Source organism: Hemiscyllium ocellatum, chromosome 25 (assembly GCF_020745735.1).
Source record: "Hemiscyllium ocellatum isolate sHemOce1 chromosome 25, sHemOce1.pat.X.cur, whole genome shotgun sequence".
Lineage (NCBI taxonomy): Eukaryota > Metazoa > Chordata > Chondrichthyes > Orectolobiformes > Hemiscylliidae > Hemiscyllium > Hemiscyllium ocellatum.
The window spans coordinates 8,224,318-8,243,796 of NC_083425.1; the positions used below are offsets into that span (position 1 = coordinate 8,224,318).

Here is a 19,479-nt window from a genome sequence, read left to right on the forward strand (position 1 = left end):
TACTTCCTTTGTACTTCCCCAAATTGTGAAATCCATGTTGTTCTTGCAATTTGCATCTGTGTAACTGGGAAACATATCCAAAATTGTCTAAGGAAAGAAGGAGCTGCCACAAATACCTTCTCGGTGGTCAGATAACTGAAAGAAGGGTTGCTGAAAAGAAGTATGTAATAATGAGACTTACATTTGTGCAAATGCAGGACCCCTGTTCAACACCGAGTCCATGTAAATCTTTCTGCTTTGCTTTAAAACAAAACAGAATATTTCATCTGGTCCAGGTGTATAAAACTAACATTGTCGACCATTTTTATTTTGAAACTAAATAGAAAAGGAACAACAATGAGGTGGATTCTGTAATGGCGTGGCTAATTCACAACTCTAGTTTCATAGCCAGATGATATTTGAAAATCATTATCTCATCTCATCTCTCTCTCTCTCTCTTGAAAACAGACTCTTCACTGGAATCGTCTTCAGCAGTTGGGAACAACTGGTATCTGTTCATTTTGTCACAGAAACCCAATGCATGTCAATAGCCTTCACCTCCATGAACCACTTAATGCACACCTGCTATCCACAAGTTTTAAAGCAACAGTCAATGAAAGCAAACCACATTCATTTTGATCCGGTATCAATTGCTAACCACTATCGTCAAGTCCCAGTCAATAGTCGCATCACCAATGCAGTGCCACTTTAGGTCCAAATCAACATTCAAGGGTGTAACAATTCTCACTGGAACAACTTTTAAATTTTTCAAACTATTCATGCTAATCATTGATCAAAATTTTTTTCTCTGTAGAGTAGTAAAGCCCAAAAAAATTATTTGCAAATGAAAAGCACAGTTTCAAACACTGATTTAAACACAGCTGTTCCGTACAAAGAAAAAAAAGTGTTTGTACAATTTATTTGCATGCAAATCTGTCTCTTTGATCCTCGTGCAACTCCACCAGTCCCTGTCATTTGCTTGCAAATGGACAAAACCATCATTACTTATACAGCACTGGTAATTCTTTAACACTGAGGGCTCCTTTGGGATTGTAGCCAGTTTTCTGGAATGAAGAGGTGCTGACTCAATTTCTCACACATGAGGAAGATAAAAGAAAGCTTTATATATAGAGAAGTTCATTACAATAGTGAAATTGATCATCACAGAATGCATGGAAAGAGGAACTATAGAAACATATCACTCTTTGAGTCAAGTTGTTGCCAATACTCTATTCATGAAACATCTTGCAAACAAGCATTTGGCAGCCAAGCAATGATAACCACTTCTTTGCCCTATCCACACACGTAAGCCTCATGTGTTAACTACACTTTCAAGTTTCCTATCTTTTACTTTCAATTATGCCAAACAATCAGGACAAGTGAATGAAACTCCAATGCAGTGTCATTATCCATTTGTTTGTATAAGGTGTGAAAAATAGCTGGAACAATTCGCCCGGAAGGTTGGCAATAGGCTCTTAAGAGGAAGCTCAAAGTTGCTCTGGAAAGACAGTAGAGAAAGTTTTCTGAAATAAGAGATCATATGGGTTGAAAGGCCTTATTCATTTGACTTTATTGTGTGACAGATGGAGTTAAGGAACACAAAACAAAACATGTATTTTTTTATTGAGGCAGCACTGAAAATGTAATAATTAAAACAGAAACTAATGGAGATCAAAATTCTTTGTGAGGTAGGACTGATCACTTGGTCTGATAACACAAAGATTGCTTGGCATGTCAGTAATCCACTTACAATCTGCTGACCAACAAACAGTTGAGCAAAAATAGATTTTATAATGACACTGCCCTTGAGTACTGTGAACAACTTGCTTGCTTTCTTGGCTTAGCTTCGTTGTGAAGCTGTGCATTCAAACTCCATACATGACTTGAACACATTAACTTAGATTGACAATTCAGTGCTGTACTGAGGGAATGTCATTTTCAAATGAAGCCATGATTGAATATGTGAAAGGCGTTACATCACACCATTGTCAGAAATGAGGAATGGCATTTGGCTCATTTTATCTCATTCAGCCAGAAAATCCTCAAGTCCCCTCATTTCAGAATGTATTTAAAAAAAGAATCCAGGTCTCTCTTTCCCTCTCTTCTATTCGTAGAAGTCTATTCTATTTATAGAGTAATAAAAAATAATCCTGACATTAATCTTAAATGTCACTTTTATCAGTGGCCCTTATCCTAACCTACTGATTCACTTTGAAGCACTGGTTCAAATTTAGCTTTGATGCCAAGCACTATACCATACATCTCTATAAGATCATCTCTTAAATGATTTCTTCCCAGGTTGAAAACTTCAAATTCTTCAGTTTTTCCTCATGATTCAGACCTGCAACACTAACAATCAGCCTCTGCACATAACATTGGAGTTTTCGTACATTGCATACGTCCAAACGGTTAGAAATTTAGCAGCAAAGTACAGTTTGACCAGAACACCTCAAATTCAGTCATTCCTTTTTCTGACTTGTAAGCCACTGTTTTGGTGATGTACAATTGAATAGTAGTTTTATTATTAGATTAGTAATCCAGAGACCTGAATAACTGATCTGGATAAATGAGCTTAAATTAATAACAACTGGGGAATTTACAATTAGCTTAACAAATAAACCATGATTGAAAACCTAATCAATAATGGTGACCATGAAACTAATTATTGTATAATAAAAACTTGATCTTCTAATATCCTTTAGAGTAGAATTATCAATCAGCTTGGTCTAAATGCAGCTTCAAACCCATTAACAATGTGATTGGCTTTCAACTGAAATGCCCATGCTACTTAATGAGTTCTTTCAAAATAAAAACAGCGGACAACCCAGAATGAACTTGGGTATTGGATGTAACAAAGGACCCCACCTTCCAGTTGAACTGCAAAGTCCTCCTCACTAACATGTAAGGACTTGTGCTAAAGTTGGGAGAGCTTTGTACAGATTAGTCAAGTAATAGCCCAACAGTCATGATCACAGAATCTTTCTTTCATCCAACATTTCATAACCCATTGGGTCCCTGCGTATGCATTGACACACAGAGCTGCTGGCAAGGTGTCAGGAGAATGCTAACAAAGGAGTTCTCAACACTGACTCTATATCCCATGAAGCATCACTGGATCAGATCAAACATGCACAAGTAGCTCATGCTGGTTACCACTTACTGTCCTCTTGTAGCTGATCTGGATCAGTACTCCATTATGCTGAACAGCACTTTGAAGAATTATTAGGGATAACAAGGAGATGGAAGATAGTTTGGATGGGAAACTTGAATGTCCATTGATTTGACCAAGTATGATATCAAGGACCTTGTGAAAAATCAAAACTATAGAAATTAGGCTGAAAATTTTCACTAACTCAATTTGTACTAAGCATAAGGACGCTAGCTACGTTTGTTAAAGGTCAAATATCTCAGCCTATGAATTCCTTAGTATAGTGTTTACAGTCTGATCATCTTCAGATACTTCATGAAGACATTCACTCCTTTATAAGGTCAGCACTAAGCATATTTTCTTATGATTGCAGTGCTCAATAGCATTGGTGACTTCTAATAATGCAGCGGTCCAATCCCACAAGGAGCAATAGCTCGATAATATTTCGGTTTGGACTTATAAATGCCAAATAAAATTTATGCCTTTAAGGACTGAGCAATCTGCTGTGTGCACGTGCCTAGACAGAGACCAGCCAAATAATTGATGTGGCTCGGCGAACAGCTCAGAGGTTTGGAGTTCTGAAATAGACATCCTAGTTTGACTCCCTAAAGCCTATTATCCATATTCAATACACAAGTCAGCAATATAATGTAATACTTGTTGCTTTTTAAAGCTTCATCGCCTAAATAGCACTCAAGAAATTCAACACAAGCAGGACAAGGCAGCCTGCTTGATTAGCACCTCCTCCACACTGGCACACAGTGGCAGCAATATGTATGAGCTACAAAACGCAGAGCAACAACTCACCAAAGCTTCTTCAAAAGCAGTTTCCAAACCTACAATCTACTACCTAAAAGCTCAGAGCAAAACGCATATCAGAACACTATAACTGGCAAGCAATACACCAACCTGACTCACAAACTATCCCTTCACTGTTTCAGAGAATAATACTCTAACTCCCTCCTCCACAGCACTGTTTGTGTATCTACACCTCAGATTACAGCAGTTCAAAAAACTCGTTCAACACTTTTTTCACAAGGTTAATTAGAAATGGGAAATATATGTTGACTTTGAGAGCAACACTCATATCGTATGAAAATAAGTAAATAAAAATTCTTGATTAGTTTCAGCAAGTTTAACCAGTACAGGGAAAACAAAAATCAGAGCTTAAGACTCTGTAGGACATGAAACCAAAATTAAAAACTAATCTCAGCCATGTTAAACAACATGAAGAAAATATAGGTTCCTGCAGTGCAATGCTCTTCATCTGAATTTCTTTTCCTGCTGAACCAACATTTGTCATAGTTCAAGCATACCAACATGAATAATGAGTATTGCAAGACAGGTACAGCATATCCAATTGTTACCTCAACAGTCACATGATAATTTTTTTTTAGCTTTCAATCCTATGTGGAAATTAGTTCATCATTCTTGAATAATTGTCGGCATTTGTGGAAATCAACAAGCTCCACAAACTTCAGCGCTGGCCAAGTTCATCTGAAAATTAAAGACAAGCACAAGTGTTGGCTCCTTACATTATAGCTCCCTCTGCTACTGGATTGCTTAACATGCCAGCCACCTGCTGAGTAGGTTCCTGCCAGAGCCCGCACAGAAATGAAAGCGTCGTAATCATGAAAGGTATTTTAGCAGTATTGACCATGCAATGCAATGAGCTATATCAGATTAGAGAGTAACAGGATTATAACAATTTTTCTGCAAATCTCCTATGGAATTCACCAACCAAGTTACGATAATACTCTTACTTGTGAAGAATAGAGAGGCAGGCTGAGGCCATCTGGAATTAAATCTCCTATTATCTGTTTATCAATGTTTGCAACTCTCAAAGCCAAAATGAAACAAGAATACTCTACTGGAGAGAGCTTTGTGTTTAATATAGTACTATCATTGCCAACCAGACTACTGTGGAAAGGGAGAAGAACAAAGATAGAGTGCTGGTAGAAGCTGTTGCCCACATGGAAATAGAAGATTTATATGACCTGCATGCCCCACACAAGTAGCCAATTCTAACCTGATGATAACCATGAAATCACCTGCATCTCATCATTACTGGGACTGAATTTAAGACAGGTCCTCAGGTGATTGTTGATAACAGCTCTGCCTTTATGGTTCTGATTTACACAGACAGCACGGTCCATAGTTAAATCAGTGTCCAGGTTCTCTGCATCCTCAGACTTGGAGACAATTAAAGAAGGAAAAGAAAACACAGCGAAGGTTCCTGATTAACATCCAGTGACTCCTGCTAAGAGATGCACATGCATTAATGTTAGATGAGGACACTGGTGTGTTTCACCATCTGGACTCAAACATGAAAGATGATTATCTGAAAGTAAGAAAAAATAGCTTATGGAGTATTGACACTGTGGAACTGTAACAGTAGTTCTGGAAATACTCCGGTCTGATACCAGCTGAGCAGAAAGAAATGAGATATCACTTCAACTTGAATTTGACTTTTTCGTAACTGAATTGCCATTTTAATTTACTATCTTGCTCTCAAACTAATATTTCTGTCCTTAAGACTGCTGCAGCACTCCAGTGAAGCTAAATGAAAACCCAAGGAACAGCACTTCGTATTTAGATTATGCAGTTTACAGCTTTCTTGACTCAACATCAAGTTCAATAATTTCAGGTCATGAACTCTAAACCTGTTTATTTTTGTTTCATCTGCCATATGCTGGCTTTGACATTTCTGCTTTTGGTCAAAGCCATTCAACTACTCTTTCAATCACACTCAATGCAAATAATAAGGTTAAAGATCACACAACACTAGGTTATAATCCAACAGGTTTATTTGGGAGTACAAGCTTTCTGAGCACTGTTATTTCGTCAGGTAGCTGGTCCCTTCGTTACCAGTGAACATTGTGAATAATTAAGGTACAGTTGGTTCTGTTATTACGCGCATCGGCTATAACACGATTGGACCATTATTTGTAGAACACGAACTTTCCTTTGCTGAATTGGCTTTAATGCGATTTTGGTCCTTGGTTTAAATGGTGCTGGTATTACACAATTTTCTCATAATGCAGGGTCGCATGGGAATGGAACTATCATGTTATATCAGAACAGACTGTAGTTAGGGTGGGTAACATCACAACCTTTAGAAGGTTTTCAAGCACAAGAACATTCAAGGCTATGGGCCGAGTGCTGAGAATTGGGACTAGTGTCGATTTAGTGCTTTTTTGGCAGGCTTGATGGGCCAAGGGGTTTCTTCTGTACTCTATGATACTATTAATTGTTTTATTTCCTGTCACAATAACTATGAAATGAAGACCACCAAGTTTTGACTTCTATGATTTGATTTTAACATCTGGGACTTTCATGGACTGAAATGCTTTAAAAAGGAAAGACCTTGATTTAAAATTGGCTGCAGTGATTACTTGACCATATGTTGAGCCATGTTCGAGAAACCAATGTAGAATGAACAGAATTGTCTGACTGACTTAACATTTTGTCAAGAGACCAAAACATGGCCAGGCATGAAGAAACTAGCATTTCATATTCTTAAAATATGATAATTTTCACATTTTGGAGATAAAAGACATGCTTGCAATTATCCAGCTTGGAAACAATGATCCGAGTCCTGAATCAGGTGCATTACAAGAAACTATTTTGGCAGAGTAGTGGAGATGAACGTGTACCAGCAGAATTGGAAGAAGTTCTGTCTCTGCGTTCACTCAGGAAGGACAAAACAACTTCTGACAACACAAATCAGGGAAACACCTGAACACTGAGAACTCAAAAAGATCTGGAATATTTACAGCAGCTGCTGATCCAAAATACTGTCAATGTGGTCTCAGGTTAAACTTTATACTTCCAAGACATCTGACAGTCTTACAACTACATTGATCACTATTAACCTTTTTACCTCAAATGTTCATCTCTGTTTGATGTCATATTTTATCACTTTTCTTGGGATTAGTAACTAACTAAATTCCTCTTTCGTTCATTTAAGTAAGACTTGTATTTTGGTTCTTATTGTGTTTCTGGTGAACTGGTTGACCATATTTAATTGGATTAAAGTGAGCTTCATGTGAAAAAGACCATAAGATCTTTATTGAGGTCAGCTGAGGAGGTTGAAAATAGGGGAGCCCATTTACCCTTTTCTCACCTAGTTGTTAGGTTCTTTCCAACTATTACCAGTCTCTTGACTTTTGTTCCATGACAGTTTTGTAATTTATTTTCTCTAAACCTCGACCTGATCCCAGATCTTCGCTTTCATCACTCTCTTCCCCTGCCCCTTTCAATGGCATAAAATCCATCACATTTCTACCTTCCTTCAGATATGGACTCAAAATGTTACCTGCCTTCTCTGTACATGTTGCAGACCTACTGAGTATTTCCAGCCTGTGTTTTTATTTCAGATTTCCAACATCCTTGGTATTTTGCTTTTGTTCTCTCAGAATTAGAATTCAGTAAGAGTCTGCATCTTATGTAAAAAACCAACACTGAAAAAAATTTTCAAGAAAAATATTACATAAACTTTGGGACATAATTTTAAAAAAATTGTCTTAGTTTATATCGACAAACGACTTTAGGAACATTGTTTAAAATCTAGAAAGGAGAAAGGAATTATCTAAGGCCTTTCATGACCTCAGGTCTTCCTAAAGTGTTTCATAGTCGATAAAATACTTTTTGAAGTGTCCTCAGTTGAAATCTAAGAGATACGACTGCCAATTTACGCACGACAAAGTCACACAAACCACAATGTGATTATGACCAGATAATCTGATTTTTCTTCAAGTGACGTTGGCTCAAGGATAAATATAGATCAGGACACTGAGAATAACATCACTGTTCTCCTTCAAAATAGCACCATGTGATCTGTCATTTTCACCTGAGAGGGATGACAGGAACTTGGTTTGATAGCTCATTTGAAAGGCAGCACAGAGTGTCAGCCCACATTCTGTACTCAAGGTGCCTGAAGTGGGTCTTGAAAGTAGGTACACTGGAATACACCATACAAACCCTCCAGTCTGGTCTGCCATTTAGATGTCAGCTGATCATCTATCAACATCATTTCCCATGATAGTCATGTCCTTTGATATCATTACCATCTAGAAATTTCTCTCTGTCTTCAATACACTCAATGGCTCAGCCCTCTGGGAAATCTTAAGATTTTCAGAATGAAGAAATTCTTCATCCAAGACCCGAATGGCCAGTTCTTGCTGAGCCTGTCAAGAATTTTGCACATTTCAATAAGATCACTTCTCATTCCTCTAAACTCTAGGGAACACAATTTCCTAGACTGACCCTTTTGGACAAACCTGTCATCTGACAAATTAGCATGGCTCAGGAATAAATATAGATTGAACTATTCAAGAGACTTAGCTGTTCAAATACTTGACTTATTATTGCCCCACACTGCACCCTCCACAGACCAAATTCACTCTACTGACCAAGGTTCCATACAATTAGAGTCATAGATGTACAGCATGGAAGCAGACCTTTCAGTCCAACTTATCCATGGCAACTAGATATCCCAACCCAATCTAGTCCCACCTGCCAGCATCTGGCCCATATCTCTCCAAACCCTTCCTATTCATATACCCATCCAGATGCCTTTTAAATGTTGCAATTGTACTAGCCTCCACCACTTCCTCTGGAGCTCATTCCATACACGTACCACCCTCTGTGTGAAAAAAGTTGTCCCTTACGTCTCTTTTATATCTTTCCCCTCTCACCCTCAACCTATGTCCTCTCGTTCTGGACTCCCCCACCCCAGGGAAAAGACTTTGCCTATTTATCCTATCCATGCCCCTCATGACTTTATAAACCTCTATAAGGTCACTCCTCAGCCTCCGACTCTCCAGAGAAAACAGCCTTAGCCGGTTCAACCTCTCCTTATAGCTGAAATCCTTCAACCCTGGCAACATCCTTGTAAATCTTTTCTGAACCCTTTCAAGTTTCACAACATCCTTCCAATAGGAAGGAGACTAGAATTGCATGCAACATACCAACAGTGGCCTAACCAATGTCCAATAGAGCCGCAACATGACCTCCCAACTCCTGTACTCAATACTCTGACCAATAAAGGAAAACATACCAAATGCCACCTTCACTATCCTCTCTACCTGCAACTCACTTTCAAGGAGCTATGAACCTGCACTCAAGGTCGCTTTGTTCACCAACACTCCCTAGGATCTTACCATTAAGTGTATAAGTTCTGCTAAGATTTGCTCTCGCAAAATGCAGCATCTTGCATTTATCTAAATTAAACTCCATCTGCCACTCCTCAGCCCATTGGCCCATCAGGTCACGATCCCGTTGTAATCTGAGATAACCTTCTTCACTGTACACCACACCTCCAATTTTGGTGTCATCTGCAAACTTACTAACTACACCTGTTATGCTCACATCCTAATCATTTATATAAACAATGAAAAGTAGAGGACCCAGCACCGATCCTTGTGGCACTCCACTGGTCACAGGCCCCCAGTCTGAAAAACAACCCTTCACCACCACCCTCTGTCTTCTAGCTTTGAGTCAGTTCTGTATCCAAATCGCCAGTTCTCCCTGTATTCCATGAGATCTAACCTTACTAACCAGTGTCCCATGGGGAATCCTGTCAAATGCCTTACTGAAGTCCACAGCTCTGCCCTCATCAATCCTCCTTGTTATTTCTTCAAAAAACTCAATCAAGTTTGTGAGACATGATTTCCCATGCACAAAGCACGTTGACTATCCCTAATCAGTCCTTGCCTTTCCAAATACATGTACATTCTGACCCTCTGGATTCCCTCCAACAACTTGCCCACCACCGACGTCAGGCTCACTGGCCTATATTCTTTGGCTTGACCTTACCACCCTTCTTAAACAGTGGCACCACATTCGCCAACGTCCAGTCTTCCAGCACCTCACCTGCGACTATCTCAGCAAGAGGCCCAGCAATCACACCCTATCTTCCCACAGAGTTCTGGGGTACACTTAATCAGGTTCTGGGGATTTATCAGCAAAGCATTTTCACACCTTTACTCAAAACCACTTGCTGTAAAGGCCAGCATACCATTTACTGTCTTAACTGTTTGCTACACTTGCAAGCATTTCAGTGATTCATGATAAAGGCATGCAGGTCCCTTTGGACAGGAACACTTCTCAATCTCTCATCATTTAAGAAATACCCAGCACCTCTCTCCCTCCTACCAATGTGGAGAACTGTCAATTATCCATGTTCCATCCATTTGCCATGCTCTTGCTCACTCACTCAGCCTGTCTAGTTACCCTAAAACTTCTTTGCATAATCCTCAGAACATACATTCCCACATCGTTCTGCATCATCCACAAACTTGGAACTTATCAACTTCCATCCCCCATATTCAATTTTCAGTTATCGATTGGGAACAACTGGGGCCCAAGCACTCAGCGTTGTAGCATCTCACTAGGTACAGCCTGCCAACCTCAGAATTTATCCCATTTATTCTGTTTAACAATCCTCAATCCATGCCAGTATATTACTCTCTCATTTCATATAATAACCTCCAATGTGGGATCTTACTGAAAGCCTTCCAAACATTTAAATACACCACATCCATTAGTTCTCCCTTATCCAGAATGCTCAAAACACTTTAGCAGGTTTGTCAAACATTATTTTACTGTCATGAATATATGTTGACACTTCCAAACCTAATAATTACTGTTTAAGTGTCCAGTTATCAGATCCTTTATAACAGATTCAAGCATTTCCCTACTATTGATGTCAGGTTAACAACATCTATAGTTTCCCATTTTCCCTCTCCCTTGTCTTTTTATGTCAAATTTGAAACCTTCTAATCCGCAGGCAACATTCCAGAACCTTCAGTGACTCTACTGAAATTCCACGGTAGCACAGTAGTCACTAACTGTAAAAAGACTGCAGCAAAACATCACTGATGAAAAAATTTTTTCTACATGACCAAAAATAACTGGCAATTGCCTGAAGAGCAAACTGTTACTTCACATCATCTGAATTAGACAAGTATTAGTCGAACAAGTGACTAGGCAAAAGAACCCGGGAAAAGTTGGAAATATTCAGGTCGACACATTTTCATCAGTGCTGGCTGAGTTTATCCAGTATATGCTATACTTTTTAAGCAATCGAGATGTGTAAGCATTATCTATCTGCATAAAGTAGTTGCAGGTAGCTTGGACATTCAGGACACAAATAAAATAAACCTGAGGTGGCACAATGCAGTATTACAAGAAAACAGGTACATGAATAACTCTGATATGTTTGCACTAAGGCAACATATTTCTTCTCTGCTATCATATTGCAAGTTAAGGAGAACCTGATACTTCACAGTGGTGTGCAATGTGATATGCACATTTAAAGGCTCCAAACAGCTGCATCATATTGTGCAGATATTAGCTAATCTGAACAGTGTTGGTTCTAATGGACAAACTAAAGAAACTTCCCAGTTTAAGCCTCTACTATAAGCCATTTTAATACTGAAAATGTATTACAAGGAAAAGGAATAGGAATGAGAAGGAACCTAAATTCTGTCAAAAGCACTCCATCACTTCACTTTGCCCACTAGCACTATATTTAATTGAGAATCCAATTACAGATAAAAGCACATTTGATTTGTAAATGCCTAAATAGGTACCAACATTTGGTGTTTGACTTCAATACAAGAATGTATTTTAGTTTGGTGGTAAAAATGTTAAGGATGCAAATGTTTCCTGATATTTGCAGTCACTTAGTACTATGGCCACTTAATAGTGGTAGGCATTTGTTCAGTAAAGGTGGACATGTGAAGAACCCATAGCAGTACATGGGTACCAGGTGCTTTCTACTGGAATTACTTAACACTGTTAATACCTCCGAGGAGCCAGTAATTTCTATTGTATAACACTGCTTTCAGCAAAATCAAATATCACAGAGCTTGATTGATTGAGAGAGCGCATTTCTAAAAGAGAACCATGAGCTCATATCTCTAGTATGATCTGGAAGGACATGAGCAGTCTGTGTGAGTCCTGAACTAATGCCACAGATTCCAAACAAGTTGATCAAAGAATGAAATTATTATTGCACTGGGTTTCCGAATCCTAAAGAATTTTCTAAAATTACGTCTTCCTGTGACAGAAATTGGATAAGACTTTGCATAAGAGGTACTCTCCTAGTTTTCCTCTATTTTTTTTTAGAAAGGATAAACATAGACGGGCAATCCAGTTTTCAGCTAGTTTGCTGCAGGCTCTGTTGGTTACACAGAAAGGAAAGTTGTTTCCATTGTATTTATATTTTGGTGAATATGTTAGATCTGAAACACAGGAAAACAACTGATACGCAGTTGCTAGTAAGCTATTGGTAACAGGAATGTACAATATTCACAGCTTTCAATCCCCCTCACCATGAGATTTTGTCAAAAGGTGACAATATTTTATAAGCAAGCCTCCAAAAACCACCTTACGGGAGCACAATGTAAACTTGCAATACTGAAGAAAAAGTCACAAGACATAACATGAATGATGCTGTATTAGTAAGAGCTCAATGAGGTTTAGAAGATAACTGTTTGTATCAAAAGTGACCTCATTATGTCAAATTACAAAAGGGTGCTTACCTTTTCTATGCTGTGAAGCGAAGAAACAGATGCTGTTTGAGAAGAGATTGGGTGAAACGAGTCCTCTCTACTGTTATGTTGGTGCTGTACAGACATTATGGGATGCGATTCTGATCTGTGAGGCAACTGTGAAATGCCATACGGTATACTTTGCCCTAGCATGTGGTTCTGTTGCACGCCAGGAAGCGTCCATGATCCCTCGGGCTGCAGGTATTTTGAAGAAGGTGGTGGTGTGTGTCCTGAACGTATTGGATATGCTGGATTGTACACTGGCTGTTGAGGCAGTTGCTGAAAGCCAGAGTTGTTGATAGGTTCAAGGGAGGAATTACTGTCATTCAAATTGGTATATTGGCTGTTGTGATTTGCATTAGCTGTAGGAAGATGTACAGGGGGATTTCTGGTCTGAATTTGTCGGTATTGTAACAAACGGGACTGCAAAGGCATCTCATTCAGTTCTTTATTTTCAGTCTGATCTGAAGTTGGTGTCTCTCTTAATAAACCTGGGAATCTGAAGAAAAAAAAACAAATGATCATCTTCACATCAATTTCTTTTAATGTTAACATTGGTTAATTTTGTTGTAAAATGATTTTAGTTGTAAGATACAACAACATTGCCAATTTTCAATTTAATTTCTTGTAATCTTCATCTGATACCAATACACAAGTACTTCTTGCAGAGTTTGCTGCACAGAAAATCGGGAGAGAGAACCTATAATGAATTACCTGTCCTGTAGGCGTGAAGGTTAATAGTAGTACATTTGTCATCACCATAGTTGAGAACATCTCAAAACAGAATTAGGACTGAATGTATTATGAACCTTGGGGTTCAGTGACTTGCTAGATAAATTTGCTGATGCACTGCAATGAGCAAGAGGCAAGGAGAGTGAGTGTGGGGGAAGGGAGAAAGAACTATTGAGGAAAATAGGTAGTGGCAACCTGATTGGCATTCAGTTTAGAACTCTCACAATTCTAAAATGCTGTTTTCTCTCATTTACTGATTTCCTTGACTCAGTCAAGTAACAGACATGTGCCAAAGCTTTCCTGAGACTAACTCCTGACAGAGACAGTGCAGTTAGTTTGTGCTCCTTCGTCCAAACACAATGGACTAAGTTTTCCAGTTTTGAGTTCAGATGTTTTTCTAAAGGCAATTCATGGCCCCCAGACCACCATGGCTCAGAGTGACTTTTCTTACGCAAACATCCGCTCTTCATCTTATTAATTAGGCTCTTGGGTAACTGCATGATTGGAGAGGTGGGAGCGCTTGCCACAACCTCATCTTTCACATCTCTGCTTAAAGTCCAGTTACACATTGCTCAGATGCCAAAAACCAGGCACTGGTCTCAGCTGTTCACGTATAGCACTTAGGAAGGGAAAGGTCACTCCTCTCTTCAGACAAGGACTTGGAGATACTGGTGGATGGAGTGATGGAGATAAAGGCAGTGATTTTTCTAGTTACAGGAGGCTATGCCACCGGACTCCGTCAGTCTGGACACAAACTGCAGCCCAGGACAGTGATGGGTTTTGGGTAAAGCAGGACATGCAACAGTGCACAAATAATGTGAATGATTTTCTGCACTCTGCAAGGATAAGTGCATGTACCTTCTCTCTGCTTCCTCAACATCAAAACTGCCTACTCACTCGAACATTGCACATGAATCCCACTAAAGCTCATGGACTAAACATTTCACTATTACATATGCATCGTGCCTCTTCAATGGCTCTTAGCCATCTCATCCTCCCAAATTACTCAAGCATCCTACCCTCTGCGCTTCCTATTAACTCATTTCAGCACCTCTCTTGCAACGAATGTCCAATAATTGCTCTTACAGCCATTTTCTTCATAGTCAAACACTCTCTGTCTCATTACAGGATTAACTGGCCTAACCCCTGGCCTGAAATCTCAACAACACAGGGAGAAAGTGAGGACTGCAGATGCTAGAGATTAGAGCTTAAAAATGTGTTGCTGGAAAAGGGCTGAAGAAGGGCTTATGCCCGAAACGTCGATTCTCCTGTTCCTTTGATGCTGCCTGACCTGCTGCACTTTTCCAGCAACACATTTTTAAGATCTCAACAACACAGAATGACCTAGCTATAATACCCTGACTACTTATAGTCAACCTGCAGGACTGACTGGGGCCCAAGTCCTGGACTACAAGGACACAGAACCCTGGACTCGAGTAGGACTATGCATCTAATTGCCCACAATCCCTTAATTGATTAAGGCAGTACCCCCCGAATGAAGCTTCCACTTATCTCATTATGTACTAAAGTGCAAACTGCGATACGTTGTATGTTTAACGTTGATATACTATGGTGTCACACAGCAACATGTGCACCCTCTATTTGATTGCTGAATTGACGCGTTCCCCTTCATCACAATCTGCCTGCTATTACCTTTGCACAATAAGGCAATGCAAGTCACACAGGCTGTCAGACTGTAACTGAGCACTAAAGACCTGGTGCACTAAGAAAGCAACACATGTCACACACTGCCTAGCAATCTGTAAGTCGTGCTGCAGTTGGTGAACGTATGCTAAGAAAGCGTTATGAAGTATACAGATGCTAACAGCCTCCAATTAGGTGGTAAAGTGACTGAGCCCCAGAAAAGCAAGCTGAGAGCCAAAAGATCCATGTCCACAAGTGCAAAGACCATCCTACATAACTGCATGAGATACATGTATAGTGACCTGGTAGAAATGTGCAAGTTTCAGGTGTCTCTGAGGTCCAAAATATTAAGGGTCGAAGTGGTGTCTCTGTGTTGATCAGAGGGACAATGAGGTGGCTTGTTGATGCTGACTTTCATAGACAAAGGGTGAAAGAGGTTGCCAGTCATACAGCATGTTGGGACATTATTCTGAAGAAGCAGTTGTATGAAGGCTGGAACAAACATTTGACGAGTTGCAGCTGTCAGATACCCACTTTGATTTCTAAGTCAGGAATTTGGGACAGGTAGTTTTTGAGTGAGAGAGAGGAAAATTGCAAGTGATACATAAAGAAGCTGAACTCATTAATAAGATGCAAATATGTGGAAATAAGGTAGTTTTCCTGTTCAATGGTTAGATTCTAAAGTCACCATTTAAGCTTTGAGGGGAAAACCATTAAATATTTCTTGACATTGAGAACATGATTTTTCATTCTGACTATTTTCTCACCTTTCTTACTATTACTCACCACAACGGGAGGTTAAAATTCTGTCAATCTTTGAACAACAATTTTACCACTGAAAAGGCAGGCCAGTGATCTCAGTTTTGATGTGACACTTTTCACAGGGTGTTTCCTGGTGCTCTTAGAGCATAAAACAGCCACCACATAAAAGTTACAGAAATGCACTCTAAGCTAGCTTCTACTTTCAATAGGAAGGAAGGATAAAACCCAGCATCACCTAGAAGAGGAATCAACTAAAAAGTCAATCAAAAATAACACCTTAGTTTATTTTCAAATACAATATGTGGATTAGGTTCCTCTCCTGAGAATGCTCCAATGCGTAATATGATTGACTTCCGGACGTGCACTTTCAAGGTGAGGAGCAGGAACTTGAAATATTTTAGTCCATCCATTGATCGCATATTTCCTGTTGTTCAACTGCAATCAACGCAGAGCTGAGGTTAGACTGGTGCCTAAATTTTGGAACTATAAAAAAACCTTGAATCCCAAATCAGGTCAACAGCTATTGTTATGGACCAGACCAAACCCCCTCAAAATATACTGAGGAGGTAGCCTGGATGCTAACTTTTTCTTATTTGAAGGTTAAGTGTAAGGCATTGTGTTCCAGATGCAATTCAATTGGTCAAACGACTCGACTCTAGGCAAAACACACTTCATTTTTAGACTACGGTTAAAATACAGACAAAATTTTAAAAAAAATTGGCTTAACTGTAACTTGATCAAATTGCTTAACAAAATAAGCTGTGTTAATTACTACTAATTAACTGTTCCAATATAGTAGCAGCCCACAATACACTCTTGGCAGATTCAGTAAAATAGGTTGCCTTACGTGCAATTCTAGCTGCAGGAATAGAACTCCAGCTTTTAGCTGTTAGCACAGAGAAAAATAAGAGCTTCCACATTCAGTTTTAAGACCCCAGCAACTGCAACTGAAAGCCAAAACTAAAAATCTGGTTCTGTGAGAGCCTGAGCCCACCCATTCAGGCTGCTTCTTTTGTTCCAACTTAAAAAAAAAACCCTAGGCCTCACAAGCTGTTTATTTATTGGCTTTGAGCAGACCACTTGGTACCTCTGTCTCAACCTTTTTTCATTTAAAAACAATACAGGAAAATATACCACAGTGTCACCACACTACGTTTAAATACAAAACCTAAATTTTCAAACTCTTTCTTTCAATTTTAGAAATATGTGTCTGTTCCTCAATCATTTTGTTATAATGGTATTTGCACCTTGACCTGGAAATTCCGGCAATAGGTAGCGTTACGACCATTACCACTGAAGTAGAATTTAAGGTTTGGATGGCTCAATAGTATAAAGCCTCTAAAGACTTCGATATAGAGTCACAAAATTATTTGCAGCGCAGAGGAGGCATTCAGCTACTGGGTTTATACTGGCTCTCCAAATGAGCTTTCTATTACAGTTAAGACATTACCTTTGATATGTTGGCCCTTTTTCCTCTTCAGGATTATTGCCTTGTTTCCACTGCCCTTTGAGAGCATGTTGTGAATACCTGACTTGTTGCTGGGATGGGTGTGTGAACTGCTGAACTTGGTGAGGATATGATGGACACCCTGTATTGACATAGTCCTGATGCTCATTCCATGGGTGAATTCTTGAATGCTGTCTTATGAGATCTTCAGCTGTGTTGGTGTGTAATGAATCTGTAAGTGATACCAAAACAAAAATCAGATCAAAGTGGCATTTTTGTTGACAAGAAGTTACTGAAATCTTTTAAATGTCAATTATGACTGAAATAGTCATTTAGATTAGTGATGAACTAACTCCCAAATCAAGAAAATTTTGTTATAAAATGTTATAATAAGCATGCAAAAACAATTATCTCCTTGATCTTTTGTCAATTTCCAATGCCGAGTTCAAACGCCTTTTAATTAAATCACAAATTTAATTAAACGAGCAAGTGATATATAAGCTTTTTCAAATTCCCAAGATATCTAAGTACTGTGTATTTAATCTACCAATTTTTGGTCTTCAGTCATTAAGTAGATAAACAATCCGACAAACAGTAAATTAAAATATTGGCCAGACATTTTTGATGAAGGTGGTTAAGATACTGGGAAAACCCACTGCTTCTCTCTGAATGAGGATCTTCTGGGTCTGCTAAAGCAGTCAGGCAGGAACTACATTCAATATCTCATCTAAACAGTGTCATTTCCAGCAACGTAAATCTCCATCAGCACTAAACTGAAGTGCTAACCCAAATTATGCGTTCAAGTCATGGAGTGGCACTTGAATAGCTAAAATCATCTCACATGCCTCAGTGATTCAATTTGTAATTTTTACTACTCACTATCCAAAGAAATATTAACAGACAGAACGCATTTCTTAACTAATGGCACTGAGCAGCAAAAACAGAATTAAATTAAACAGGTAAATACAGAAAGTGTCTTTTTAAAAAACCTCAATGCCAGATTATGGACACCCCAACAAAAGATTACTACAGGACATACGAACACAGAGCAAACTCTCAGACGTTTGAAACTATCAGACTGGCTTTTCAACAACTAAAGTTAAAAATGTCTCTGGTTGCCAATTTAACATTTATCTCCATTCCAATAGTGCAAAAATAAAAGCAGAAAATGTTGTAAAATATCAGCAGGTCTGGCAGCATTGTGGAGAAACAAAGAATCATGATCTCAATCCAAAGACCCTTCCCTTCTAGTTTAAGATTCAAATGCTAATGTCTCATCACAGATAATGTCAGACCTCTTGAGTTTCTCCAGTACTGCGTCAATTTTAGATTTCCAGTACCTGCCGTATTTTGCTATTATTCAATCCTTCAAAAATTTGGTTCTACCACAAATTATTCTGATAATTTGCACAAAGTAATGGTATATTTCCTGGTCAAGTATATGGACAAAATTGACTTGCTACTTAACTTTCTTCCTGTTAGGCTGACTTAAGTACCTAGAACAGAATGTATACATCTTAAGAGCAAACGGAATATTTTGCCTCTCCAGAAAAACTTGCAAGTATAGCTTATGTTTCCAAGTCCAGGACCTTTAAAAGCAGTGCTTCAGGCAGACAGAGCAGATATTAAGTCCCCCTCGCCCCCTATACCAATTAATAATCAATCCATTTATAGAAAACCCTACAGTTCCCTTATTAATTTTATACAGCAGTTATAAATACAATTAATGCAGAGAAGCTGTTGCTGATTTTTCCCAAAGCTGTAAGTTATCTGCTTCTTTCAAATAGAAGACGCAAAGTTATATTTATTTTTGGCTATGCACATCAGGTGATATTTTAATGTTGTCGATTGTCCTTCAAGTGCCTCACTGGACGATAATTGGAAGCAAATTCCTCACAATCATTAGTGACAATGCTGCAACTCTTCAAGGAGAGTCTCAGTTTACCTGAGGTATTTTCTTTGTCTTCTCCTGAATGTTGACCAGGATCTGGGGTGAATTTGAATAAAAAGGGCAGGAGAGAGAAAAATAAAACTTCTGCTCCTAGGACAGAATGGTTCATTCTGAGAGAATAAACATCAATAGTAGTGGTAGTGCTGTTATTACATTTCCTAGCAGCCTGGGCTGATAAGAGGTCCTGAGTAGTTTAGGATTCAGTAAGAGGAAGACTCTGGAAGCAAAAGGCAGTCGAGGACTGAGAAAGGAAGAG

At 38.9% G+C, this 19,479-nt stretch overlaps 1 protein-coding gene across 6 annotated transcripts in view; it reads right to left on the bottom strand.

Moving 5' to 3' along the window:
* The window catches only part of helz (helicase with zinc finger), a 293,579-nt gene that overhangs the window by 27,665 nt on the left and 246,435 nt on the right, over positions 1-19,479 (bottom strand). For all 6 annotated transcript variants that reach the window (XM_060844736.1, XM_060844735.1, XM_060844734.1 and 3 more), the window contains 2 exons: positions 17,276-17,504; positions 12,679-13,186 (listed from right to left, as the gene is read on the bottom strand). In XM_060844736.1, coding sequence (XP_060700719.1) covers positions 12,679-13,186; positions 17,276-17,504 — 737 coding nt within the window. The remainder of the gene's footprint in view (positions 1-12,678; positions 13,187-17,275; positions 17,505-19,479) is intronic.